The 27,644-nt window shown below is 40.8% G+C and overlaps 1 protein-coding gene across 5 annotated transcripts in view; it reads right to left on the bottom strand.

Annotated features, from left to right (window-relative positions):
* The window catches only part of ELMO2 (engulfment and cell motility 2), a 63,018-nt gene continuing 35,374 nt past the window's right edge, over positions 1-27,644 (bottom strand). The window contains exons 9-22 of one of the 5 annotated variants that reach the window (XM_056812368.1): positions 26,816-26,894; positions 22,870-22,920; positions 18,714-18,836; positions 17,997-18,131; positions 17,177-17,281; positions 16,967-17,075; positions 15,553-15,689; positions 13,638-13,801; positions 13,415-13,527; positions 11,989-12,096; positions 9,455-9,537; positions 8,777-8,854; positions 7,110-7,349; positions 5,411-5,566 (exon numbers count right to left, since the gene is read on the bottom strand). In XM_056812368.1, the coding sequence (XP_056668346.1) occupies positions 7,149-7,349; positions 8,777-8,854; positions 9,455-9,537; positions 11,989-12,096; positions 13,415-13,527; positions 13,638-13,801; positions 15,553-15,689; positions 16,967-17,075; positions 17,177-17,281; positions 17,997-18,131; positions 18,714-18,836; positions 22,870-22,920; positions 26,816-26,894 (1,486 nt within the window). In that variant the 3' untranslated portion in view covers positions 5,411-5,566; positions 7,110-7,148. Of the gene's footprint in view, positions 292-5,290; positions 7,350-8,776; positions 8,855-9,454; positions 9,538-11,988; positions 12,097-13,414; positions 13,528-13,637; positions 13,802-15,552; positions 15,690-16,966; positions 17,076-17,176; positions 17,282-17,996; positions 18,132-18,713; positions 18,837-22,869; positions 22,921-25,693; positions 25,730-26,815; positions 26,895-27,644 lie in introns of those variants that run through there. The other 4 variants (XM_007474940.3, XM_056812369.1, XM_056812367.1 and 1 more) reach the window with 4 other exon arrangements.

Here is a 27,644-nt window from a genome sequence, read left to right on the forward strand (position 1 = left end):
ACAAAGGAATGTTTACTTCAAAGGTAGAGCAAGAAACTTTTCCCCCAATATTGGGGGCATAATCTTTGTTTCCTTGGTTTCTGGGAAGGGATAAGAAGGCAATATTCCATTCACGGCTTAGATCAGTTCCTATATAGCATTAGTCCTGAGTCCAAAGTCCCCGTGAGTTCTAGTCCCAGCACCTTTGCTTCTCAGGGCTTTCCTTCTGGGTTGTAAGTAGCTTCTGACCTATAATCTTAGATCCCAAATTCCCAGGGCTTGAGCTCCCAAGTTCATGGACTGTACCTGGAACTGAAAAGGACAAATGAAGTAGACCTTAATGTCCCAAGCCCATTTCTTGGAAATACAGGGACAAAAGGGAAGGAGAAAGGTTACTCTATTTCCCACCCCCATCCTACCCTCAATCCCTATCTCCAGCTTAGTGTACTGTGCTGTAGGTGAGCAGGACTTTGTCATGGACATCACACTAGAGAGAGTGCATCACTGTGCCTTAGGCAGGGAGATTTAAAGACCACAGACAATCATGATAGGGGAATGCAGGCTATCTTCTCCCAGAATCAGGTCCCCCGATTTGCCCATATGGGGATGTCTCTAACTTGGGTGATCTGGACATATGCCAAGGTCCTATTATAGAAATCATTTGGTAAAACAATGAGTTTGGAGTGGTTGATCCCTGAGGTCCTTTCCAGTTGACATAGTTCTCTGATCTAAGTCCCATTCTAGTTCTAACGGTTTGTATTCTACAGGCTCTTCCAGCTCTCACATTCAAAAGTGTTCATTATGGCCTTGCTATGTGCAAGGCATTGTGCTGATGACATGGGCACTGTACCCCAGAAACCCAGGTGAACTATTACCAGGGAAACTCCTTTGCCCTGGCATCCTTGTGACTCTTAACCCAGAAACACCCAATGACCCCCCCCCCCCAGGGTCCTGAGATGTTTACCCTCTTTTGTGCTCTAGATTTAAGGTGGACAAAGAAATGAATCTTTATGCCTCCAGGCAGACCCCAGTCAGATGACCACCCCACTCCACCAAATGCCTGAGGGACTAACATTCTGGTCACGTCCACACCAAGACATAGCATCTAAAGAGTATATAATCCCCAGAACTGATGTCCTCTCCATCCATGCTGTCCCCATGGGGGAACAGCCTTTCCATTCATGCTGTCCTCCCAGGAACTGCTCCCCATCTTGCAGTTCCACCTTGCGATCCTCCTGGCCACTCTCAACATTACTCTCTAAATTAATAAATCTCTTTTTGTTTTTAAACTAAGTTTTGGAGTCATTGCATGCTTGCAAAAGGTATCCTTCCCGAACCCCAAAGGCTATCCTTCCTGCCCATAACACTGAGTGTTGGGAATACAAGGACAAAAGTCCTTGCTTTCAAAGAGTGTACATTCTGCCCAGGGTGTATGGGAGGAATGCAACAGATGTAAAAAAGTGAATGAATGGAGTAGAAATGCTAAAGAAAAACATCTGATGTATCACTTGGTTATATGGATATATGATTTGGGGTTTGGGTATAAAAAGATTGCTCTGTTACAAAAATGAATAATATGGAAATAGGTATTGAGTGATAATACATGTATAACCCAGGGAAATTGCTTGTCAGCTCTGGGAGGGGAGGGAGACAACATGAATCATGTAATCATGGGAAAATATTCTAATAAAAATAAATAAAATGTGAAAAAAGTAAATGAATTTATGAATCAACAAATAAATGTAAAGTATACATTAAATAAATGTAAAATAAGGAGGAGGTTCCGATGGGAAAGGTAGGAACACTAATAGCTGAGGGTATCAGGAAAGGGGTCATTAAGGAGAACAGAGTTTACAAGGGAGTTATGGATTCTAAAACGTGGAAATGAGGAGGGGGTGCATTCTGAGAATGGGAGATAACCAACACAAAGGCAAAGTTAACATCCTTGGGGGAGGGGGGGGAGAACATGAGTTGACAAGAGGAATGTAGAAGGGGTGAGGGGGAGCAGTGTAAAATAATAATTCTGGGAAGAGAGGCTGGGGTTTTAAATGCCCACAAAGGGGCTCCAGGAAGTCACAGAAGCTTGCTGAATGGGAGGAAGGGCATGGTCCAGCCTATGCCTCGGGAAATATTCATTCGGCAGACACCAAATTCTATGTTCTAAAGTATCTCCCAGATACTCTGATTTTTTCTTTGTGTCCTGCATGCCTGGAATGCATTCTCTCCCTCCATCCCCCTGCTCAGAGTCCCTAGGGCTCTTTCTTGAAGATCCAGCTCTTACAACATCTTCAGTAAGAAGCCTTTCCTGATCCTGCCTGGACCCTAGTGCCCTCCCTCCCACACTACCTGGTATTTAACTACTTTTTGTACAGATTTGGCTTTGTCAATTTGATAATCATGCTGAATATATTTTCATATGTGCTTTTTGTCTTGGAGACAGCTAAGTGACATGGTGGTTGGCTTGGAATTAGGAAGACCAGAGTTCAAATTCGGCCTTAAGATAGCTGTGCAACCCTGGACAAGTCACTGAACCTTTCTGAGCCTACCTCGCCTGCAAAATGGTTATAATAGCCCCTACATGGAATTATTGTAAAGATCCAAAGAGATAACAAAAGTTTTTGTAAACCTTAAAGAGTTATAAATGCCATCAATTTTGATTAATTTCTCCCATAGAATGTGAGCTCCTCACTTTTCTTTTCTCTTGTAGCCCTAGTACCTAGCACAGTGTCTGGCACAGTTATAGACAAAAGAGTGGTTGCCATAAACTATGACCGTGAAAATATGCGTTCAAGACTTTGAATTGCCCAAACTGTAAAGATAATTTTTAGTGTCTTGATTTTATATTAAAAATAAAGTGGTCGCCATGGGAAAAATTCCCAAATATGAAATACCCAAGTCAGCTGGGCTTTATGGAGATTTTAATTAATACAAATTAAGGAATTAAGGAAAGGGAGAGAGAGAGAGTAAGAAGAAATAGGGCCTAAGCCAATGGCCTAGGCCTTTCTCCTTAAGAGAGAAAACTAAGTCAGTCTTTAATCACTCACCACAAGATCCTTCCAAACAAAACTCTAGTGTTCAGAGACACCCTCCAGTTCAGCTCCTGAGTTCAACTAAGTTCAGCCACCAAGAGACCCCAATTCAGCTTCCTAAACTGAACCAAATCCAGAGGCCTCTGATCTCCTTTTTTCACATCTACCAATCACAGTAGACATTTTCCAAAGGACTGACCATTCTTAATTTGAATCTTGTTATCACCTTCTCTGGGTTGACTAAAACTTCTAAGTTTTTCACACCTCTTTGCTAAAGTTGTCCCTTGCAAGTTGCCTGACCTTTTAGTGATTAATTTGACCTTTATAGGTACTTAGCACCCTTTTGTATTAGATCTAAAAATAGACCTAGCTTAAGGGCTTTTGCCTTACTATAAGTATGGGCTAAGTACTTTTCATTGTTCAGTAAGGAGTTTTACAACTTTATCTTCCCCTAAAGTATGCCTAAGTACAGGTGGAGTAATTTTAAAGTTCCCAATACATTTCTAATCAAGTACCTCCATTGTTTAAATGGGGAATAGCCTTAACCAAATGTTCTAAGGTAGAGTCTGAGAAATTTTAAGATTCACAGCACATAGTAGGTGATTGATTAATAAAGTAGATAGCAATCGACAATTCCATAGCACTTCATGGTTTAGTTGGAAGTGGGTATTATAAGCATTATTCCAAAGAAAACTGAAGCTAAGAGAGGGGAATAACTGATAGGGCTTACTCTGTGCCAGGCACTAGGCAAAGTACTTTATAGTACTTTTATCTAATTTTCTTCTTTTGAACTTCTTTTATCTAATTTTATCTTCACAACAACCCTTGATATAGGTACAAATGGTTTGCCCACAATCACTTAAGTCCTGGAGTACTTAATACAAGGTAAATATTAAATGGGTAGCATAAAAAAAAAGGTTAGAGATGTCCCAGGCAAAGATCACCTACATACCCCCATGTGAGTGGGGCAGCTGGGTGGCTCAGTGGATTGAGAACCAGGCCCAGAGATGAGGGATCCTGGGTTAAAATTTGGCCTCTGATATTTCCTAGCTGTGTGAGAGACAGGATTCAGCCCAGGTTTTCCTAGTTTTGAGGTCTTCTATCTATACACTACACCAGAGTTAAGGTAGGATTTCAATAAGGAAGGAGAGGGCACAAACATTTATTAAATGTCTACTCAGCACTTTACAAATATGTCATTTGATCCCTACAATACCCACATTTTATAGTGGTGGATACTGAGGCAGACAGGTTATTAAGCAACTTGCCAGAATCACACAGGTAGGAAGTGTCCAAGGTCAAATTTGAACTCTGATCACTCTAGCCACTGTAGTAGCAACCTAGCAAATGGAAAGGGGATGAAGGGCATTCTAGGAAGTTCACCTGATAGAAACATGGAGGGAGGGAAGGCAGACTGCCAGTTTGCATGGTGCAGAATGACCCATTTAGGGGGAAAGCAGGAGAAAAACCAGGAAAATTATCTTTGAGTTCACACTGTAGGGAGGCTTAAAGGCAAGGCAAGAGTTGGAATTTTGTCCCAGATATAATGTTACATCCTTGAAGGTTCAAAGAGCTGGAGAGGGAGGTGATCAACACGATGCTTGCCTGAACTCAGTGGGGCAAGAGTGATAGGGAGTGGAGAACAGTTAGGAGGCCATCATGGTTAATAAGGTTATATAGAATAAGCCATAGATTTAAGGGTTTCTTCCCTGAATCCAATCTCCACCTCATCCCAAATCTGGAATAAAGAGGAAAATTCCCAGTTCACACCAGGTGACTTATTGCAAGCTCAAATCAGGCCCAGAGAAGGCTGAAGGCCAAGGTGGAAGATGGGCTGCGCTCAGCTACTGGCTGTCGTCATGCATCTCTGCCCAAGGTCCCAAGCTCTATTTAGTCCTCAAGGCCTGCCTTTCATGTGCTTTCTATGACTAGTGAAAGAATTTCTGCCACTCCTCCCCATAACAGCAAGAGAAGGCATCCATTTCCATCAATACCATCACCTACTCCCCACCCCCAGCCTGTTCAGCTTTTGAGCAACAGCCTTAAACACCAGCTGGAAGATCAGCTACGTGTTCCCTTCAGTGCCCACAGATTTGGGCAACTCATTGAAAGAATCAGGGGGTGGAGGCCTGGTGAGGAATCATGTGCAAGCAAAGGGACGGATCTTCCTCTGCTATACCTCTTAAGTCTATGCAGAAAATAAAAGCCAGCACAGTAATTTCCCCAAGCATAATTAGCCAGGAAAGTAGGGAGGGGAAGGGGAGTGAGGGGATCCTGGGAGACAGCTAAGTACTGAATCAGGAGCATTCAAGTCTTTCTAACACATTGGAATAAATGATCGTCAAGGTGAAATCATCCCCTTTGGGCAAGAAGTAAATAGAAAAACATCTGTTAACGACAACTGCAGTCCATACATGAGAGTATTTATTGAAAACACAGTTTCTGACAGGACGTTCCTCGCCTGCCCTCCTGAGTTCTCTTACATTACAATCTCGGCTCAGAGCTTGTCTTGGTTTTTCTTCTCTTCTCAATTTCATTTTTTCACAAAACATTCCATCCTAGAATAGGTGGATCTTATATAAATATAAATATTTATATAGATATATATAGATATATACACATGTCTGTATAAGTATGGCCTATAGTAGAGAAAATATATAGTACAATCTTCATTGGACCAGTACCTACCACATGAAACTACCATAACCAAATGCAGCTGTGTTCAAGTGGTGATGCCTAGGGACATTATGTGGTAAGCTAGGAAAGTCCCATTTGCACAGCTTTAGCTTGGGCCAGCTCCCTGAAAACAAGGCAGGAGGTAAAAGCCACATGTGGGGAGTGCTAGGCAGACTTCCTGGGGTCTGGAGACCAAAAGGAAACTAAAAATAATTCTTGGGGCCAAAAAAGTCTAGTCTTTCATTCAGGTTATCAAGATTGGTTTTTGCTGAAGGAATGAGGAAAATTAAGTTTAGGCTGCCTTCAAATATCTGCAGGGTTGCCCTGTAGATAAGACTTATTCTGCTTGGCCCCAGCGGGTAAAAGTAGAGCCAGTGGGTGAAAGTTACATAGAGATAGAATAAGGCCCAAAATGAGGAAGAACTTCTTAACAATAAGAGCCATCCCAAATGGAAGGGGCTGTCTCTAGAGGTAGTGAGCTCCCCACTACTGAAAGTCAGCAAGCAGAAGCTAGATGACTACCCATTAGGGATGCTCTAAAGAAGGAATTCATGCTTCAGGTAGGAGTTGCCTAAACATGCCTCTGAGGTCCCTTCCCTCTCCAACATTCTATATTCTAAGGTCCTTTCTGGCCCTTAGATTCTATGAAATAAAGCAACATCACCCATAGCCAAAAAACAAGAGTACCATAGTTTGTTCCAATGTCTCTAGCTTCTAAGAGGCAAAGCTACTTCTGACAGAGAAGGCTTTTCAACTGTGAGGAACCCCGACAGAGAGCCATTTGAAACCTCTAGCTGTCCTGCCAGTTCCTGGGTAGGAGAGCTGTGGCAGTTTCAGAATCTAGAGAAACATTAGAGTTGCACTTCCACAAGAACAGCAGCAATAACTTGGACCCGTATGGAGAGTTGGGCACAAAAGAAGTCCTCAACAGCAGAGGAGATGGGATTTGGCGCTTTCCTCTATATATACAATGCAGCTGGGCTGCCACCTTTGGGCTGTCTTTCTTATGGTTCTCTCTGCAGTGGGCCTCTGCTCCCACTCGCCCCCCCAACACAGGAGAGCTCTGTGGGGCCACCTCCATATCGTACAGGGGCCAGCCACCTAAGTGCTGCCACCTCAGGACAACTGTATGTATTGTCTGTGCCAGCCTGCTCAGGGTTGCCCCACCTGGAGAACAGAAGAGATGCTATCTGTTCCCCGGTGTTACAACCTTTGCACGGTGTTCCCTTTCCAGGCCCCCGAGTCTGATCCACAGTGGAAAGAAGGGAGGGCACAAGACCCCACTTCCCTCTTTTAGCTGACTGGCATCAACAGGAAGCTTTTCAGTCTAAGACATGGAGTTGAGGAATGAGTGGCATTCACCTGGCCACCACAGTCAGCATGAATTCTATACAAGCAAAGGACAAGGCCCCAGCATCTAAGCACCTTCCTCCTGGGCCCAATCCCCACTCCTGGGGCAGAGACTCAGCCATAGTGGTAGACAAAGTCATAGCTGCTGGGCTCCTTGGGGACAGGGGGAGGGGCCTCAGGGATCTGGATGTTCTCCAGGTCGAGCAGCCGAAGCTTCATCTCCATGCTCAGCAGGGTGTCCAGGTCACTTTTGGTCAGCTCACTGGACATGTCTTTGCCAAGGAGGGCGCTGAGGCCATCAATCCAGATACAGTACTGTGGAGAACAACAACAACTCACACTTCTCTAGCACTTGATGGTTTGCAAAGAGCTTTTCTCACATTAGCCTCTGAAAATGGCAATCTATTGGTCCCATTTTATAGATGGCTCAGAAAGTGAAATATCACCACACAGCCGTGAACTGTTTAGAGGCTCTGTCTACATTGGAGGCTCGTGATGCCAAGCTCATCATTCAACAATAAGAAGAGCTAATATTTATACAGCACCTACTATGTACCAAGCACTATGCCAAGTGCTTTATGAATATTATCTCATTTGATTCTCACAACAATCCTGGGAGGTAGCTGCTGTTATTATCCACGTTTTATAGATGAAGGGAAACCAGCAGGTAGGGTAAGTGATTTGCCCAAGGTCAGATAGCTAGGAAATGCCAGAAGCCAGATTCAGCCCTCTTCCCAGCAGTCATTGCTGGACCACTGCTCCCCCAAGTCAATCATGGCACCAGGATTTTACCATCTTCCCCAACACTAAACCCTCCTATAGGGTTGTTGTCTACCTAATTAGAATGAAAGGCCAGCCTCTCTTTTCTATTAACATTTCTGCCCCTGGCACAGTGCTGGGACCTAAAAAGTACTTAATAAAGTCTCTTCAGTTCCATTTCATGAAACCTTCCCACCAATCCCATGAGACTCTCCTCCACATTACGGCTAAATGGCTGGTGTGCATCAGCAGAAGTATTTTCCACATACAGAGAATTCTCCACACTGATGAGAATCACAGGGCCCTCATAACCTGCTGATTTCTTATCCCTCTGCTAAACTGGAAATCCCCTGAGGTCCAGAGCCAGGCCTTGGTTTTTAACCTTCCCAGGGCCAAGCATCAATGTACATGTGCTGATTTAATAACCAGTGACTGAATTAACAGTTTGTAAGCCTCACTCGCCTTCATTTCCTCCAGCTCTTTCCTGAACATGTGGAGGTGGGAACAGGGATGTGGGTTGAAATTATGGACACAACATCCCCAGTGATATTCTATAGCCCTCTGATTTGAGAGGGGTAGCAATGGGAAGCTTTGTCCCTCAGACAATCTCCTTGGGGCTCCACTCTTTGGTACCCCCTTTCCCCATATGGGCAGGCACCTAGAATCAAATGCAGCTACCCCAGAGACCTCGCTGAGTTTATCTTTTCTCTTCTTCCCCTCTAAAAAACTGTAAAATAAAGGTCACCTTGATGTGATGCCTGACAGTTCTCAAAGCACCTTTTCCCCTAAGACCCAGGAGGTAGTTCAAGTGTTATCATCTCCATTCTGCATAGCATGAAACTGAGGCTCAGAGACTAACTGCCATAGCTAGTGAGAAGGGGCTGGGAATCTGACCTCTCAACTCCCAGTCCAATGTTTCCCATTACATTAGAATACACACGAGGTCTTCCTTCTTCCAAGAAGAGTCCTCATACTATTCTCACCTCATACTTATTAGGAGCGATGAAGTTTAAGGTCTCATCGGGATCATACAGGATGGAGAAGGCCAATTCCAATACTTCCTGAAGAGGAAATCACAGTATCATAGAACTTTAAAGTTGGGAAGGACCTCAGAAGATAAAATGTCCAAGCCAGAAGGACTCTTTAAATAAAGGGTGTCACTACCTGGAGATTATCTTGTCCACCACCACCCCTTCATTTTAAGAATGAGTGAGGTCTTCATGCTCTCAGTTTGTTGTTCTTTCCATTCCACCCCATTGCTACTGTGGGGCAGGAACTATCACTGCCTGGGAGACTCAGAAAAAAAGATGTGACTTGCCCAAAGTCACACATCAAGTTAATCAAAGACCTAAAGTAGAACTCAGTTATTCTGATTCTCAGTCAATTGACACTTCCTCCACATATAGTTAATTTGAAGCATCAGAAGAATCTCATATTTCCTCAGAGGGCTTAACCCAAACTGAACAATTTACCACTTTCAAATGCTTCAATCCAAGGCCAATCAAGGACCCCAAGGGGGCTAGCAAGGAAATAGATGGTACATAAATGAGGCATGCGTCTCATCAAACAACTTGCATATATTAATATTTTGCCAATGTCCCACTTCTCTCCCCAGTCTTCAGCCAATGACACACACAGACTCAGACCAGTACCTAACTCACCTTGTTCTGCTTGAGAGCACTTTTTTCTTTCATATGAGGACAATCCTTTCCAGTGACAATGGCCTTGATATCTGCAACAGGAACTAAAAAAATAGAAATGGTCACAGGGAAGGACAATTTTGATTTTTTCTAGGAGTCTGAAACTATAAGTTGGCCTCTAGGGCAAGGTTGTTTGTTTTTTTAAAAGTTAGTATCAAAGGATATAAACAGGCAGTTTTCAAAAGAAGAAACACAAGCTATCAACAACCATATGAAAGAATGTTCTAAATCACTAATAATATATGCAATGCATATCAAAGGAACACTAAGGCTTCACCCCACATTCATCAGATTGATGAAAATGACAAAAAATGAAAATAGTAAAGGTTGAAGGGACTGTGGGGAGATGGGCCTCTTGACACACTTAAGAGCTGTGAACTGGTCTAACTATTCTGGAAAATAATTTGGGATTACACTACTGTCATTAAACCATACATATACTTTGACCCAGAAATAACAATACAAAGCATACTTAGGATTTCAAAAATAGAGGGAATGGTTCCATAGATGCAAAATACTTATAGCAGCATTTTTTGTGCTAGTAAAAAACTGGAAACAAAATGAGTGCAATCTTTTAGGCAATGGCTAAACAAACAGGTCTATAATGGAATGCTACTGTATCATGAACAATGACAAACAAAAAGAATTCAAAGAAACTTAAGACTTCAGATGCAGAAGAAAATTGAACTAAGAAAACAATCTGCTCATTGACCACAATATGTAGAGAAAGGTACACTAAAAGTCTTCAGAATTCTAATCAGTGCAATAATCAATTACTCCAGACAGCTGGACACTTAATTCTCTCTTCTGGGCAAATAGATGGTGAAACATGGGTGAAGAACAAGGCAGACACAACCAGAGACAAACAAGGTATTGATTAATTTTGCTTAACTTATTTTATAAAAGGTAAAGTTATTTTTGGGGGCGGAGGTTATAGGGAAGTGACAATGACAAATTGTTATTATTGTTTTTAAAGTACTCATTAAAAAAGAAAATGGATTGCCCAAAGGATTTGGACTCATAAATGGCACCACAAGACAGGATGGCTATGTGGAATACTTCATATCACTTCTACTTTCTAATTAGTATCTGAGTATGAATCCTAGTTATTAGCCATGTGATCTCAAGGCAAGTCGTTTAACTTCTTTTCTTCTCAGTTTCCTCATCTATAAAATGGATAAGCTACTACTTGCCTTACTTACCTTACAGGATTGACCAATGGTCCTGCCAGGACTTCTGCAGGGTCACTGCAGGTTCCAAAGTCTTGACCTTGGAATCATTTGTCACCCTTCCCTTTCTCTCCCTATATATGGCAATCTATCAAAAAGAACTTTTTAAGTGCTTGCTATATGCCAAAAAAACCAGGGATACCCAAAAAAGCCCAAACTGTTTCTTGCCTTCAAAGAGCTTATATACAAATAAGGGAGATGACATGGCTAAATGTGACCATACAGGATAAATCCAGAGCAGACAAAGGTAATTTTAGAAAGGATGGCACTAGCATCTAAGGAGATTAGGGAAGACCTCTTGGAGGAACTGCACCTGAGCTGATGTCTAAAGGAAGTTGGGGATGCTAAGGGGGCAAAGAAAGGGGGAAACATTCCAGTATAGATAACCTGATCCTGCCTCCACTATATCCCTTGTTCCCTCTGCTCCACCGACAAGGCCATCATTCCAATTCTGGCTTTTATCAGAGACCTTCTTTCTTAGCACTGATACTAAGCATTTGTCTCAAGCAGAAGAGCAATGAAGGCTAGGCAACTGGGTTGAGTGTCTTGTCCAAAGTCATATAGTTAGAGGTGTCTGAGGTCAAATCTGAACCCAGGACCTCCCAACTCTAGGCCTAGTACTCTATCCACCAAGCCACCTAGCTGCCCCACTCACCCAATGATTAATGTTTGCTGAAAAAACGAAAAGTCAGAGGAATGTGGGACAACAACCCATCTGTCCCAAGGATTTCCCCCAGGCATGGACCTTCACACCCATTCTACAAGGTTTATAACAATATCTCCAATACTTTAGAAACTAGAGAGCATTTTCCATTTTTCAAAGCACTTTCACATTCATCTAATCCTTACAAAAATCAAATGGGGTAGGTTAATAACAACAGTTCAAAATTCTATACTGATTTACATTCGACAAAGCACTTTCACCACAGGTTCCCTGAGAGAAGAATGGCAATTATTATTATTCCCATTTTATACATGAAGAAATAGCCTTGTCTAGGGTTATATAACTAATTTATGGTTAAGCCAGGTCTTGAACCCATGCCTTCCAGCCCCAAGCCTGGTGTTCCTTCCACTATCACACATTGCTTCCTGTCAGGACATAATTTATTATTCCCATTTTAGAGATGAGAAACTGAGGCTCAGTCTAGGGAAGTGACTTGCCCAAGGTCACACCACAACTTAGGAGACAAGATCAGCACTATAACACAAGTTTCTAGTCAGTGCTCTTTCCATTACCCATCAAAAGAATAACAAGGCTGCACCTACTTTTCTCTTGCAGAGATTCAAAGGTCACCTCCCCCTGAGGGTTGTCATCCAGATCTCCATAATGCAGAACCTTATGGTTCAGGGCCAGGCGACAATACCAGAACCGCTCTGAAATACATGAATAATAATCCTAAATCCTCACAGCTCAGATTTCTAAAGCATGGAAAGGTTTGCAAAATATTTTGCCTATAACAACCCTGGGAGGTGTGTTGTCCCAGCCTCCCCTTCCTCTATCTTGAGATCTGGACATAGCCTTCTCTCTCTTCTTTGCACACTACACTCCCATCCCTTCTCTGTAAATTTGCCCTATCTTCCACATTCAGAATGCCCTCCCTCCTTACCTCTGCCCCAGACTCCCCTTCTGTCCTTCAAGATGGAGGTCAGTGTAAAATGAAGCATGCTTTTTTCATTTTCTTTCTTTTTCTTGCCATTCTTGGAGGGGGGAGCAAAATGACTAATATAGAAATGCTTTGCATCACTTTATATATATATAATTAATATCATACTGCCTGACTTCTCAATCAGTGGAGGTATTAGAGGGAGGGAGAAAATCTGGAACTCAATATTTTTTCTAAATGAATGTTTAAAACAGATAAATAATAATGTTGGGGGGGAAAAGAAGATGGCACTCAAACCTACCTTCTATATGAAGTCTTTTCTAAGCTTTCTAAATGCTCTCCTTCCCAACTACCTTGTACTTATTAGTATATTCTATGATATATTTCTGTGCTTATTCTTTCTCTATTCAAATAGCTCTGTTCAAACTATCCCAATAAAAGCTATTTAAAAAAAAAAAAAGAATGCAATCTCCTGTTCAGAAGGGATTGTTTCATCTATTATCGTTAAATTCCTAGTATCTAGTACAATACCTAACCCATAATAAGCTTTTAAAATATACTTGTGATTCATTGAAGTAGGTGGTCCAATATGGTCCCCATTTTTCTGACAAGGAAAAAGTGGCTGAAGCAGAGGAACTGCCTTGTCCAGGGTCATATATCTAGAGATGTCTGAACCTAGGCTTTCTCACTTCAGGCATGTCATCAGAGGGAGCTTTGGAAAAACCCCAGAAGCAGAAGAAAGTTTGTTCTAAATCTATTCTCTGCATCAGGTACTCTTTTTTTTTTTTTAAACCCTTACCTTCTGTCTTGGAATCAATACTGTGTATTGACTCCAAGGCAGAAGAGTGGTAAGGGCTAGGCAATGGGAGTCAAGTGACTTGCCCAGGGTCACATAACTAGGAAGTATCTGAGGTCAGATTTGAACCTAGGACCTCCCATCTCTAGGCCTGGTTCTCAATCCACTGAGCCACCCAGCTGCCCCCCATCAGGTACTCTTAAGGTGTATTGGTCCTAGTGGGGTTGTAATCCTGCCCCAAACACTTCTGTGAATCAGGATCAGAACAGCCGGGAGCTTCCCTCCATCTCACCTTGCCGCCTACGGTTACCAATTTTCCGGAAACTGCTCCCTTCACAGAGCCGATTCAGCCTCTGCTGCTTAATTAGCTCCAGGATCTCTGGCTGGATCTTCTCCCTTAACTCCCTGGGAAAGGATATATATCAGAGAAAGGATTAGCCCATGGAGGCAGCTGAACATCTCAAAGAGAACTAGAGTTGGAAGCTGTTTCCTCTTTCTTGCCCCACAAGACTTACACAATCGGTGGGGACTGGAAATCATCCTGACTCATCCTCTCAGACTGGCGCAATCTCAGAATCTCAGAGTAACTCAGGCTCCGAAGTTTGCTCTTGAACTGATCTAAAGAGTTAGGCTTTGAGGGCAAAGCCCGGGTGATCTGCTCCCGTACCACTTGCATAACCTGAGAGAAAAAGATGATGAGCATCTTTTGGGAGAAATGGACACTGTTATTCAGGAGGCATTGGGCTGGGAGCTGGGAGAGCTGGACTCTCATCCTGCTCCTACCACTAACTCTGTGTGAAGTCCAGAGAACTCATTAGAATGGAATTCATTTCAACAAGCACTCTTAAAGCATCTACTACATACAAGATCCTATGCTAGTCACAGAGACTACAAAAACAAAAACAGTCCCTGTCTTCTTCTACGGAGAGATTCAACATGAGAAAGACTAAATAGAGTAAAAGGAAAATTAAGGAGAGAATTCTCACAACTGAGGATATTAGAGAAGGCTTCAAGTACAAAATGACACCAGAGATGAACTTTAAAGAAAGATAAGGACTGAGAAGTGGAAATAAGGGACAAATTAAATCTAAGCACATGGAAGGCTTGTATAAATGCATGGAGGTATTGGGCTTGTGGAACAGTTAGTAGTGTAGGTTGACTAAAATGTAGAGTTTGTGAAGAAGTCAAATGAAATAGAAATGGAAAGACAGATGGAAGTCAAATTATGGAGGCCTTAAATGTCTGACTAATTAACAAATTTTTTATCTCACAGGCAATAGGGAGCCACTAAAGGTTTATGAATGGGGTAGCTATATAATCAGGCTAATACCTTAGGAAGATTATTTTGAAGTTTGAAACAGTTACTAAATGAAGAAGGATAGAAAGTCAACTAAAGAAGAATAAACATTTGCCATGCCATCAATGAGGGCCTTACTGAAATAATCCTTCCCCTGATTCTCAATTTCCTTCTATGTAAAATGATGAGTTTGGGCTAGATTGCCTCCAAGGTGCTTTCCACAGCTGACATTTTCTAAGTCTGTGAGGATTTAAAAAACTCTTTTAGCACCCTGAGGGCTTTAGAAGTAATAATTTGCATTTTCACAGTGATTTAAGGTTCAAGAAAGTGCTTTCTTCAAAATAAGCCTGTGGGCAAACAATGAAATCCTTATTTCCATTCTACAGATGAGGGAGCTGAGGCTCTAAGAGGTGAAGGGCCTTGACCCAGATGCTTAGAAATAATTGCTGAATGAGTAACTATGCCTTGGTGTTTCAACCCTGGAAAATCCTATGAGACCTAAAAATAAAACTTCTTTGCAATATATAGATATTAGATCTAAAGGAGTTTACTTGCCCAAAGCTACAAGTGCTAGGAAAGTTTCTGAATCAAATACTTCAATTATTACTTTCAACTTTATATGGAAACTCACTCCCTAACATGAGTCTGACTCGGTGCCAGGGCAAAACACTGACCACAATGCCCTTGTTACAGCTTTGGTAGTTGCTACTAATCCATCTGGGCTTGCTGTGAAAATCCATACCAAATGAAATCTACACTTTTTTTGTTTGACAATTTGACAGTTTGGAGTTTGACAGTAACAACAATTAGGGGGTAAGGCACTCTGCTCCCCAAGTCTATTTTAAAAGAAGGATGGCATGGAAGAATGGGAAAAAAGCAGCAGGCTGGCAGTCAGGAGATTTGCCTCCAAGGCCACACTTCTCTCACTAGTCCTGGACCTCTCAGTTAAGATGCTTCATCTCTCCAAATCTGAGTCTCCTACTTCCAAGGAGACTGTGTAAACCTTAAGATACACTAGGCACAGACACTGTGATTATCATTAGCTGACTGGTCTCTCAATTCATTGTCTCAGCTGGAAGCACAGTCAGCTTGGCTCTTTCAGTCCTGGGCAGGTTCCCCAGCATAACAATGACCTTGTTGAAATCTTCCGCTGTTGCCCTCATCTCCTTCCAAGTCTTGTTCAGCAGCTGAATGCAGATTCCAAAGAGCTCCTCAAATGCTCGGTCATGAGTGAAGAACATTGGGTGGTAGTCATTCCGTCCTTCATTTGCTGTGGGGGGAGAGGACATGGGAAAAGGATGAAAAACCTGCCTGAGAACCCAGATATAGGGCCTTTGTGGCTTCAAAGAGAGAGAAAACATGGCCAAAAAATCCAGGAACTGACTGTGTGAGGGCCTGGTCATCACTTGAAGACATCTCTCAGGCTGGTCTTAGGAGGAGGGTGGGTTTCTTCTCCTTCCTGACCCCTCCAACCTGTTTCCTGATACAGGGTAGGACATGGGCCCAGGAGGGTTTTATCCTTATATCCTCAATCAAAAGGGTCCACTCGGTACCTCTGATCATCAATTATCTTACTTAGTTGATACTTCTTACAAAAGCAAATCACATAGAGGTCTAACCGAGGACCCTCTTGGGACTACAGGATGCTTCCTTGGCCTACCCTTGAGTACTGTTCTCCCTTCTCCTGCCTATTCTGGGGGGAAAGAGAATGGGTGATCCAGTGTCAAAGCAGTCCAGGCTCATCTCTACAGACTGACTAACCTCTTGGGGGCTGCAATAGGAACTGGTCTCTGCTTTTTACCAGCTGTGTAGCCCTGGGCCAAAGCCCCACAGGCTCTGAGCCTGGTTTTCCTCATCTACAAAATTACCCTGCTCCCATTTTACAATGTTTTAAGGGTAGAAAGAGCTTTCCTAGCAACAGCTCTGAGAGAGAGAGATGCTCCACACCCAGCAAATCACAAAGTGGCAGGGCTAGAACTCAAACTCTGGGTTCTTCAAGATTCCAACCAGAGTTCTCCTCATACCAGGCCTAGCTCTCAAGTTGCCCCCACAAAACTGTTTCAAAAGGAATTGTTGCACCATGATATTCATCTAGTCATAAGAGGCTGGCATGGGTGGCTGAGGATAGCTTTCAGGGCAAGGGGGCAGTGGTTTGACAGAACTGTTCGGAAGAACTTTGCCTCTGGATGATGAAGCAAACTGTGTGAGAGGTGCTCTTCAGGAGGCAGGGACCAGGCAGCCTCACCTCACTCACTCAGTCTCCCACAACCACTACACTAGGGAAAGAGTGAGCATCCTGGAGAGGACTGGTTTTACCATAAAAAAGCCTGGATCTGAGGCCTGCCTCTGCCATTCCTTAGCTCTGTATGTGAACCAATTGCTGAAACTTTCCATCCTCAGTTTTCTCAATGGTAAAATGGGAATAATAGTGGCACACCCTAACATGTCATGAAAGCAAAAGAAGTACTATATATAAAGCACTCTGACATATGACTAGGAAGCGCACTGTTATTCTTGTTACAGTGACGAGCAGTGTGAGAGACTTACGCAGTTCCCCGACCTGCAGGATTTCACACAGCATTTTGGTGAGCTCAATGGCACTTCGACCAAAGGGACATTCATGCTTATCTTCCCGACTGCTATTCTCCAAGACAATCTTTCAGGAAAGAGAAAGGGTTAGGATGTCAGAGAGACAAAAACCTGGTGGAATGTGGTCAAGAACCAAAGTTCAGGGCAAGCTTTTTTTTTTGCCTTTACCCGGATATAGGTATCCTGATGGACTTTAGCCAAGTAGAGCATGTTATCCAGAGCTAGCATCCCTGGAGGAGTCTGGGTGAAGTCCATTGCTGGGTTGATATGGTTCTATAAGAAAAAAAAACTCAACATGAACATTAGCACCTCTCACTCAGTGTGCTTCATTATCCAAAGGGAAAGTTCCTCTAAACAATTCTGTGAAACCACTGCCCCCTTGCCCTGAAGGCTATGCTCAGCCACCCAAGGCAGGCTTTTATGACTAGACAGATATCACGGTATGATTCTTCTTGATAAGGTTTTATAGGGGTGGCTAAATATTTCAGTGGACAGAGAGTCAGGATATAAAGTGGATAGGAGACAGGAGGTTCTGGGTTCATATATGACCTCAGCCACTTCCTAGCTGTGTGACCTGGACAAATCACTTAACCCCCATTGCCTAGCCCTTACAGATCTTCTGCCTTGGAACTGATCTTTAGTACTAATTCTAAGACAAAAGATAAGAGTTGTTATAAAACAAAAAAAGTGTGTAATTTCTGGCAAGTCACTTTACTTTGCCTATATAAAATGGGAATAATTTTCCTTGTACTAAACTCTTGGGACTGTTGTAAGCATCAAAGTACAGCATATTCAGTCTCTAACCTTAACGCACTCTGTAAATGTTAGCTATGATTAATTTATGAAAGAGCAGCTCTACCTGTGGATCTAGTTCTGGAGTTCAAGTTTTATTTATGACCTAGCAAATTCCCAGGTTATAACCATGAAGCGCAGGGAGTAGAGAGACAAGGCTAGAGGCATGGGCAGGAGAGGTCACTGGGAAACATACAGTGAATCCCAGCATCTTGTAGTCCTTGGTGTACATGGCTTTTCGTTTCTCTGTCCCGCTCCCAGTGACGCTCATAGGGTCAGACTCTGCATCAAATGCAATTCGCCTTAATTCAAATATGATGTCTCTTTGTGCCTGAGGGAAAGCAAATATGTTACCCAATGTATGCTTGGGAGAACAAATAGGGCAGCCTTTTTGGGAATCCTTTCTGGTTCTAACTGTAGCATCAGTGGCACCATCTCTATCTTTTTTCTTTTTCTTTTTAACATCTCCTTCATTTACCAATATATCCTTTCCCCACCCAGAGAACCAACCATTCCTTATAGTAAAGACTAAAAAAAGAAATCCAAAATAAGTTCAGCAAAGGTTACCAATACAACAACCAAGCCTGACATTACATACTATGTTCCCCATCCACTGTCCCCTGCTTCTGAAAAAAAGAAAAGAGTGCTACTACCTCTTTTTCAGTACAAAAAACAGAAAAAAAGACTTGGCTAAGTGACCCTTTTCTCTGGGTTGATCAGGAGGATATGTTAGTGCCAGATCTTAAAAGTTTCCACAGTGAGGTAAAAATATGTTCCAGAGGAGAAGTCACTGACTATGATGGGTCATGAGTCAGTTACCTCTCACAAAAAGCAGGTTATGACATATGCTTGAGGTTTCTCATTTCCCTGGTTGTAGGGCAGAGAGCAATATCACTGGGGGCCCACCATTAACCTGATCATTAGGGTCCATCTTGGTCATCATCCTCTCTTCCAAAAGGTTAAAGGTCAGAACTTGAAGTACATAGAGCTGATGAGCCATCTCAGTTTTGATTGGTCGATTACCTCGAATTACATGCTGAAAAATCCAAAGGGCAAAGAGGAAAGGATTGAATGAAAGAACCTATTACAAAAGTCTTCTATTCTTCCTTGAGTGAATCTGCATTACAAACCCCTGATAACTTCTTTTCTTCTTAAGACACCTACAACTGCATCATACTCCATCCCTCTGAGCAGAAAATCTTGACAAATATTTTACCAAGAAAACAAAGGCACTTAGCAACCTAGTGTTCAATAAACCCAAAGATCCCAGCTTTTGGAATAATAATAACTCACTATTTAACAAAAATTGCTGAGAAAATTAGAAAACAGTATGACAGAAGCTAGACAAAGACCAATATCTCACACCCTGTTCCAAAATAAGGTCAAAATGGATATATGATTTAGATACAGAGTATTACTATACCTAACTCAGGGAAACACAAAATAGTTTACCTGGCAATCTTTGGAGAAGGGAAGAATTTATGACCAAACAAGAAATAAAGAGTATAGTAAAGATAAGATGTAAAATGAATAATTATGATTATATTAAATTTAAAAGCTTGTATACAAACAAAATGAATATAACATTAGAAAGGAAACAACAAACTGGGGAAAAAATGTATAATTATACAAGCCATTCTCCAATTAACAAATAGTTAAAGGATATGAACCAACAATTTTAAGATGAAGAAATCAAAGTTATCAATGATCATATGAAAAAATGTTCTAAATCTATCTTGATTAAAGAAATGCAAAGTAAGACAACTCTGAGTACTATCTATCAGATTGGCCAATATGACAAAGGTAAGTGATAAATGTTGGAGGGGATGTGGCAAAATTGGGACACTAATGCATTGTTGGTGAAGTTGTGAACTGATCCAACCATTCTGGAGGGCAACTTGGAACTATGCCCAAAGGGCTATAAAACTGTACATACCCTTTGATCCAATAATGCCACTACTGGATCTGTATCCCAGAAATCATAAAAAGGAGGAAAGGGCCTACTTGTTATTTACAGCAACTCTTTTTGTAGTAGCAAAGAATTGGAAATTGAGAGGATGTCCATCAATTGGGGAAATGGCTGAATAAATTATGGTACATATTGGTAATAGAATACTATTGTGCTTTAAGAAATGATAAGCAACATAACATCAGAATAGAGTGAAATAAGCAGAACTGGGAGACATTATACACAATAACACTAATACTGAACAATGATTATCTGTGAAAATTTGGTTGCTCTCAGCAATGCACTGATCTGGGACAATCCTGAAAGACTTATGACAGGTAATGCTCTCTACCTCCAGAAAAAGAACTGTTGGAGTCATCTTCCACTTTGGTTTATTTATGGTTTTATTTTGAGGTTTTGGTTATGCATGAGTTTGCTCTTACAACAATCTCTAATATAGAAGTGTGTTTTGCATGATGGTAAAAATAAAATTAAAAAATATATATGTTTTTAAGAAAGCAAAGGCTCTTACTTAAACAATTCAAATTATCTCATCATTATCTTCTCTTGTCTCTTTCTCTAGTCTTGTCAAAAGACATCTCTTTTCCTTGCCAAAGCCAAGCCCTTTTCTTTGTGTCCCATCCCCTTTCATGTTTCCAAGAGCTGGCCCTTTAATTAACCCCTTTCTTCTCACTAAATTTCTTTTTAAAAAATTTTATTCTTTGTTATTTTGAACTTAAACACCAACAAATATGAGCATTTTTATATAAAAGAACAGAAATGAGAGGAATGTAGATGAAATAATGAATTTCTATTATTTGCAGCCTGTATTTTTTTAAGAGGTATACAAACTCACCAAGCTGTCCTGGTTGTCTATCTCCCTCCAAATTGCCTTCTGTTCTCTTCAGAGCATTTTTTAAATGTTTAATTGATGGTTTTCTTTTTTTCTTTTGAGGGGGCATCATCATTACCTACCCTCTCTCTTTGCAATTTTCTCTCCTTTCCCCCAAATTAAATTTTAAAAAAAAATCCCTGCCCTTTTAACGAATATGCATAACCAAGTAAAATAAATCTACCCACTGACTATAATGGTCTGCTTCATTCTACACCTTTAGTCCATCATCTGTCTGGGAGATGAGTGGTTTATTGAATCAAGTGCTGGATTTGGGGTTGAAAGACCTAAATGCTAATCCACCCCTCCAACACTTACTAGCTGAGTGATTGAGTGATCTTGGACAAGTCACTTAACCTCTGGCAGCCTCAGTTTCCTAATCTGCAAAATAGGGATAATAGCACCTCCCTCACAGGGTTATTGTAAGAACCAAATGAGCTGCTAATAATAAATGTTACACACTTTGTAAGCCTTAAAGTATTCTATAAATGTTAGCTATTATTATTAATATCATCATCAGTTCTCTGAAGTCAGCTGGTCATTGAATCCATCAAAGTTCTTAAGTCTTTCAAAATTGTTTTTCTTTACCATTTAGTCAGGATAAGAATTGTTTCCCTGGTTCTATTAATTTCATTCTGCACCATTTCATGCAAATCTTTCCAAGTTTCTATGAATACATCCCTTTTGTCATTTCTTATGGTGCAAAAATATTCCATGTTTTTAAAATGCCATAATTTTCTCCGTCATTCCCCAATCAGTGGGCACTCTCTAAATCTCTGGTTGTTTGCTACAATAAAAAGTATTTCTCTGAATATTTTTTGTACATTTTAGGTCCTTTCCCTTTTTCTTTTAACTCTCAGGGGTATGTGCCTCGAAGTGGCATTGCTGGATCAAATAGCATGTATAATGTGGTAACTTTCTGGGTAGTGTCCCAAATTGTTTTCTAAAATAGCTGGTTCAATTCTGAGCTTTATCAGCAGTCAATGTCCTCCCATACTCCTTCCAAAAATGGTTATTTTCCTTTTTGGCTATCTTTGCCAATCTGATGGTAGAGCTACTAACTGGTCTAACAAACAAACTGGACAGAACAATATGGAATTACCAAGAAAATGACTACAATGTCCACCACAGCCTTTTACTCAGAATTTCAATTTCTAGGCATCTGCTCTAAGTAGATTAAAGAGAAAAAGAATGTTCTCATATAGACCAAAATATTCAGTCATATTTTTAGCAGAACAAGAAAAAAATATTAGAGAGCAAGGAACTAGAAACAAAGTAGGTGTCCATCAACTGAGGAACAGCTAAATAAATTGTACATGGATGGAATCAAATAGTACTGAGACATAAGAAATGACAGATATGAGGAGATCAGAGAAACATGAGAAGACTAAGATGAATTGATAGAATGCAAAATAAAGAGAACCAGGAAAACAATGTGTGTACGCATTCCAGCAATCTAAATGGAAAGAATATTTAAATGAAACCAAACACAATGTAATTACATATGATCAAGTTTTGTCCCAGAGAAGGTATGAAAATATGGACCTATTTGCTTTCACTGGAGAGGTGGGGGACAAGTTGTGGAATGCTGCATGAGCTATTAAGCACAGTCAACGTGTCTACTTATTAGTTTTGCTGAATTACCTTTAAAAATCTTCAGTTAAAGGGAAAATTTGTTGGGTAGGAGAGGAGAGTGACACTACATTCAGATATGATGTGATATAAAAACAAAAAGATCAATAAACTTAAAAAAATGTTTGTTGAACAGAAGAACCATATCTGAGGACTGTAATAACTTCTATAAAACTTTAAGATTTGTAAAATATTTTCCTTGCAACTCTGCTATGAGGTACCTATGAGGTAGTTTGAGTATTATTAGCTCCATTTTCCAAATGAGGAAAACTGAGGCGGCTCAGAATAGTTAAGTAACTTGCTCAAGGTTATACAGCTGGTTAAGAGAAAGCCAGGATTCAAACCTCATCTTCTGCACTGCTCTTTAATATACAGACTTTTAAGGACCATCATTTCTGTCCTTTGGACAAAAACCTTCTCCCTCATAAGAGATGATCCTGGTTCTCTGATATAAAGGATAGCCCTAGGCTCCTCAATAATCTATGGAGTTGGGCCCTGAGCCCCTCACATCTGGTTGACGGAGTTCTGTTTCAGAAGTCTTTGATACCCACCGATATCCTCTCCCCCCAAAATAATAACTGTGTATCACAAACTTACATTCAAGATTATATTCCGAAGGTGCTTCTGTGCAAATGCATTGGCCATATCCTGTCAAGAAATTCAAAATAAGTAAGAGATGAAAGAAAAGGACACACATAGACCAAGAATGGTACCTTAAAATCTCTGTTTACAAAGAGGAAACTGGGCCAAGAGAGCTTAAGTGATTTGCTCAAAGTAACAGAAATAGCAAACAGCAGAACCAGGCCCTGAGTCCATGTCTCCAGACTTGAAATGTTATTCTTTTCACTGTTTCATGCTGCCTCCTTCTATGCCCCCCCCCCCCGCCCCGTTCCCATCCCATAACTCCTTTTCGGAGTACACACATCAACACATCATATGGATCCTAAATCCATCTTGATTCTTAGTCTTGATATCATTTTCAAGTTTTTCTGTTGACATGAAAATAAGAATGTGTGGTAAAATTAGGGAAAGTCAGTTGCTTGTTTTTAACCAAAAAAATACTTTATTTTTATTTCCCAAATGTTTTTTGTGCAAGTCCAAATAACTCATACTGTAAACCAGTGTATTGTCTTCAAAAAGAAACATGGGTTGGTTTAGTCTGAGAAAGATGTTATGAAGAAATCAAATGGACACTTCACACAGAGCACAGATGGCAGGCAGACAGTATTGCTCCCTAAGCTATGAGAATAATTTCAGATGGACACATGGGACTATAGCTACAAGAGCTCCTGTCCAAATGTTCCTTTCAAAAGCACCAAGAGCATATTCTTCTAGCTCCTACCTCCTTCAAATTCCATTTAAATAACTCACATTTTCTTGGTGCTTTAGAAAGCGAGGAGATACTGAATATATCTATTCTACAGAGAAGAAAGTTTCAAAGAACTTAATTCTAGTGGAGGAGGGTAAGCAGTGGAAGAAACCACAAAGAACATCAGAGAATCACAGAGTCATTTCTACTCGATATTAGAATCATAGCTCTCCAAGGCTCCAACACTCGCTGGTCCTCTGACCCAGAGCATCTATATCATCTCACCCCTCCAGGCCACAATTTCCTCATCTATAAACTAGAAATAGCTACCACAAAGGAGTGTTGTAAGTAAAAACCTTTGTGTGTGTTTATATATATATATGTGTGTGTGTGTGTATATGTGTGTGTGTATATATGTGTGTATATATATATGTGTGTATATATGTGTATATATATATGTGTGTGTGTGTATATATATATATACATATATATATATATATATATATATATATACCTCTCATATATATATATATATGAGAGGTTTGTTTTCATTTGGCCTGTGTTTTCATCAAGGTAGAGAGCCTGACTTAGTCACGCCTTTGAACACTGAAGAACAAACAGCAGGCTCTCTGCAATCAACTGTCTTAGAATGGCTGAGGAAGGAAGAGGAGGTGAAGAAGGGCACAAGAGGTTCAGGGACTTCCTATTCCCACATTTGGTCACATGACCAGGCCAACAGAGAGGGAGGATTTCAGTTCAAGTACTCAGTCTTTTGAATGAATCTAATTACTATCATCATCATCATCATCTAATCCAATCCATTTTTATAGAGAAACTGAGGCCCAAAGAGAGAAAATGACTTCCCAAGGTCATGCTGGTTTCATACCTAGAGGCAGAGCTAAGGCTAGAAGCTTGAGGAGCCATTATCCAGGGAACCACTCCTAGCTTACACTTTCCCCCTAACAGGTTCACCTTCCTCTAAACTGCATTCTGTTCCTATGAACAACTTAACATTTTATTATTCTGGCATTGTTGGGGAATGAGCTGTTCCACATAACTGAATTTCCAGGTGACTGAAATTTTCCCCTTTATGTACCAAGGCTTTTTTTTTTATTTTAGCTCACCCTGCCACCCCCCAAAAAAACAATCTTCCTTAAACTTACTATACATCTCTGCCTTCTCACACCATTCACAATGAAGGTGATATAACCTTTTCTTGGTGTTCCTATTAATCACTATTAACATCAGTCACTGTCTCTTGCCTTAACAAAGTGATTCTTTGCAGGACTAGCTACAGTTCTGCCTACCATGTCTTCAATATGTCTAATTTGCTACTTTAGTTTATACACAATTCTAAATTAATGGACACAAAGCTGGCTCTATACCTCACCTTTGGAATGAAATATACTCGGATACCCCTTTTGAAAGGCAGCCTGGTACCATGAAAAGGTTTAGAACAAAAGAGCTGAATGCAACCACCTCCAGGCAACTGAGGCCTCTCCCAGAAACGGTTCAATCTCACAAAGCAGTAATTAATTAGTTAGGTCATATTTATACAGCACTTGAAAATTCACAAAGTGCTTTACATCTATTATTTATAAGCTATTTGAAGGACAGTGCCATTTTCTAGCTTTGTATCCCCAGCACCAGGTCCTAGGTTTGAACAGGAGAGATGCATAGCATTTCTTGGATGAAAATGAATCTCACTGATCCTTCCAATAATCCTGAGATAGTTGTATGAAAATTATTATCCCCATTTTATAGATAAATTGAGGTTCAGAAAGGCTACTTGATTTCCCCAGATCATCCTGACAGTATGAGGCAAAGTTAGGACTCCAACCTAGGCCACCCCACTCCAAATCTCAATACAAGCTTGCTGCTACTTCCAGTAAAGTGGAAAAGAAATTATTATTACTTCTAACTCTAATCTTTCCAGGCTAAACATGGAAGCCTATAGAAATGTGGATATAATATGCAGAGCCCCTCAGGTACCTGGACAGCACTCTTCATGTCCCCTTATTCAGTGCCAGCCCCAGCCTCCCCAACCAAAAGCAGAGACTATATCTTAAGGGAGCTGAAGCAGGGCCCTTCCAGCATGACAGAGCTACTTACAGTAACAGGCAGGTCTAGAGGATTAAGGAGCTTGTCCTACCGGCAGAGCAGAAGGCACAGAGAGAGGCAGACAGGAATTAGCTTTCAGCTTAAGTGCAAATGAGTACTGGGAAGGAAGAGGTTAACAAAGCAAAGCCATACAACAAGGACAGACACAGACAGATGCATTGACACCCCAGGTCCTCCAGCCAAGAATATATCAAAAGGTTTGGATAGTCCCATGGGGATTTGGACTGGCACAATCCTAAGACCAAATGATAGTAACAACTTGGTATTTGGATATCATTGGAACCTAGTTACCTCTAGTACTTTTACATCTGTAATTCTATGCAATCAATATCATTACATATAGCCTCACTTTACAAACTGGAGAAATGGAGGCTCAAAGAGGGTTAGTTATTGTTAGCTCACCAAGGGAACGTCAAGGAAACTCCCTGAAAGCCCTCTACTTCTGTGTTTCCAAGACAAGATCTCTACTGTCCTACTCACTAAAACCTGGGGACCTGGACATAGCCTTTGTGATGCTTCTTGGATAAACAGCTTTTCTGATTTTTACTTCGAGGAGATCTGATGGCAGAGTAAGGAATGCTCTGAGCTTACCCAAACCCATCTCCAAATATCCACCAAAAAATAAATAACTAATATGTTGGTACTAGAAGGGAAAACCTAAACCCTAAATTTTATATTGGGGGCATTAAGCCCCAGCCAGGGTATGTGAGAGTTCCTCTTATTCTCAAAAGGGGCTTCACACTCTCCTTTCTCTTTGACATGATGATGCACCTAAGAACTTGGACCACAGATCTGGAATAAGAAAAAAATTTACAGGATTACGGAATTTAGCTTACAACCTCTCCTTTGATAGATGAGGAAATGAGGTCCAGAGAGGTTAATCAACTTGCCCAAGGTCACCCAGACAGAGCCAGGATTCAAATTCAGCTCTTTTGACTCTAAATCCATTACTTTTCTATTACTGTATGCTCTCTTAATACATGAAGGATAAGATAAATTTTGTCCTTTTTCTTTGCAGGGGAAAATTCTCTTAAGAGCCCATATGCTTTCAAGCGTGACAGTAGCTACTGACCAGAGAGATTGAAAAACCTATTAAAAGAGGCAGCCACACACCTGTCTCTTGTCCTCAGGTGCCTTCAGGAAAAGTGCATTAATCAGTGCGATGGCATAAGTCTGGATCTCCTGATTAGAGCTGTAGGAGAGAAAACAGAGGGCAATTACCAGATCCTATGGGGTAGGATGATGTATAAGGAAGATTTTTAAAAATTATTATCATTTAATATTTCCCAATTACATTTTTAAAATTTTAACATTTAAAAAAAATTTTAACAATATTTTTAAATTTTTGAGTCCTTCCCTCCTACTTTTTGAAAAGGCAAACAATTTAATTTCAATTATATATGAGATCATGCAAAACATTTCCATATTAGCCATGTTGCAAAAGAACACACAAACAAAATAAAACAATAAAAATAAAGTTTAAAAAGTATGCTTCAATCTGCACTCAGAACTCAGCAGTTCTTTCGGAAGGTGGATAGCATTTTTCATCATGGGTCCTTTGGAAGTGTCTTGGATCACTGCCTTGCTCAGAATAGCTTTCTTTCACAGCTGATCATCCTTCAGTATTGTTGTCACTGTATACAATACACTATATACTTCAATTTGCATCAGTTCATATAAGTCTTCCCAAATCATCCTGTTTGTCATTTTTTATATAACACCAAAGTATTCCATCACAGTTATGTTCTCCAGTTAATAAGAGCCTCCTCAATTTCCAATTCTTTTCTACTACAAAAAAACTGCTAGAAATATTTTTGTACAAGTAAGTCCTTCCCTTTTTCTTTGATCTCTTTAGGATATAGACCTACCTAGTAGTGGTATTGCTGGACCAAAGGATATGCAGTTTTATAAGCTTTGGGGAATAATTCTAAATTGCTCCCCA

This window comes from Monodelphis domestica, chromosome 1, assembly GCF_027887165.1.
Source record: "Monodelphis domestica isolate mMonDom1 chromosome 1, mMonDom1.pri, whole genome shotgun sequence".
Classification (NCBI taxonomy): Eukaryota; Metazoa; Chordata; class Mammalia; order Didelphimorphia; family Didelphidae; genus Monodelphis; species Monodelphis domestica.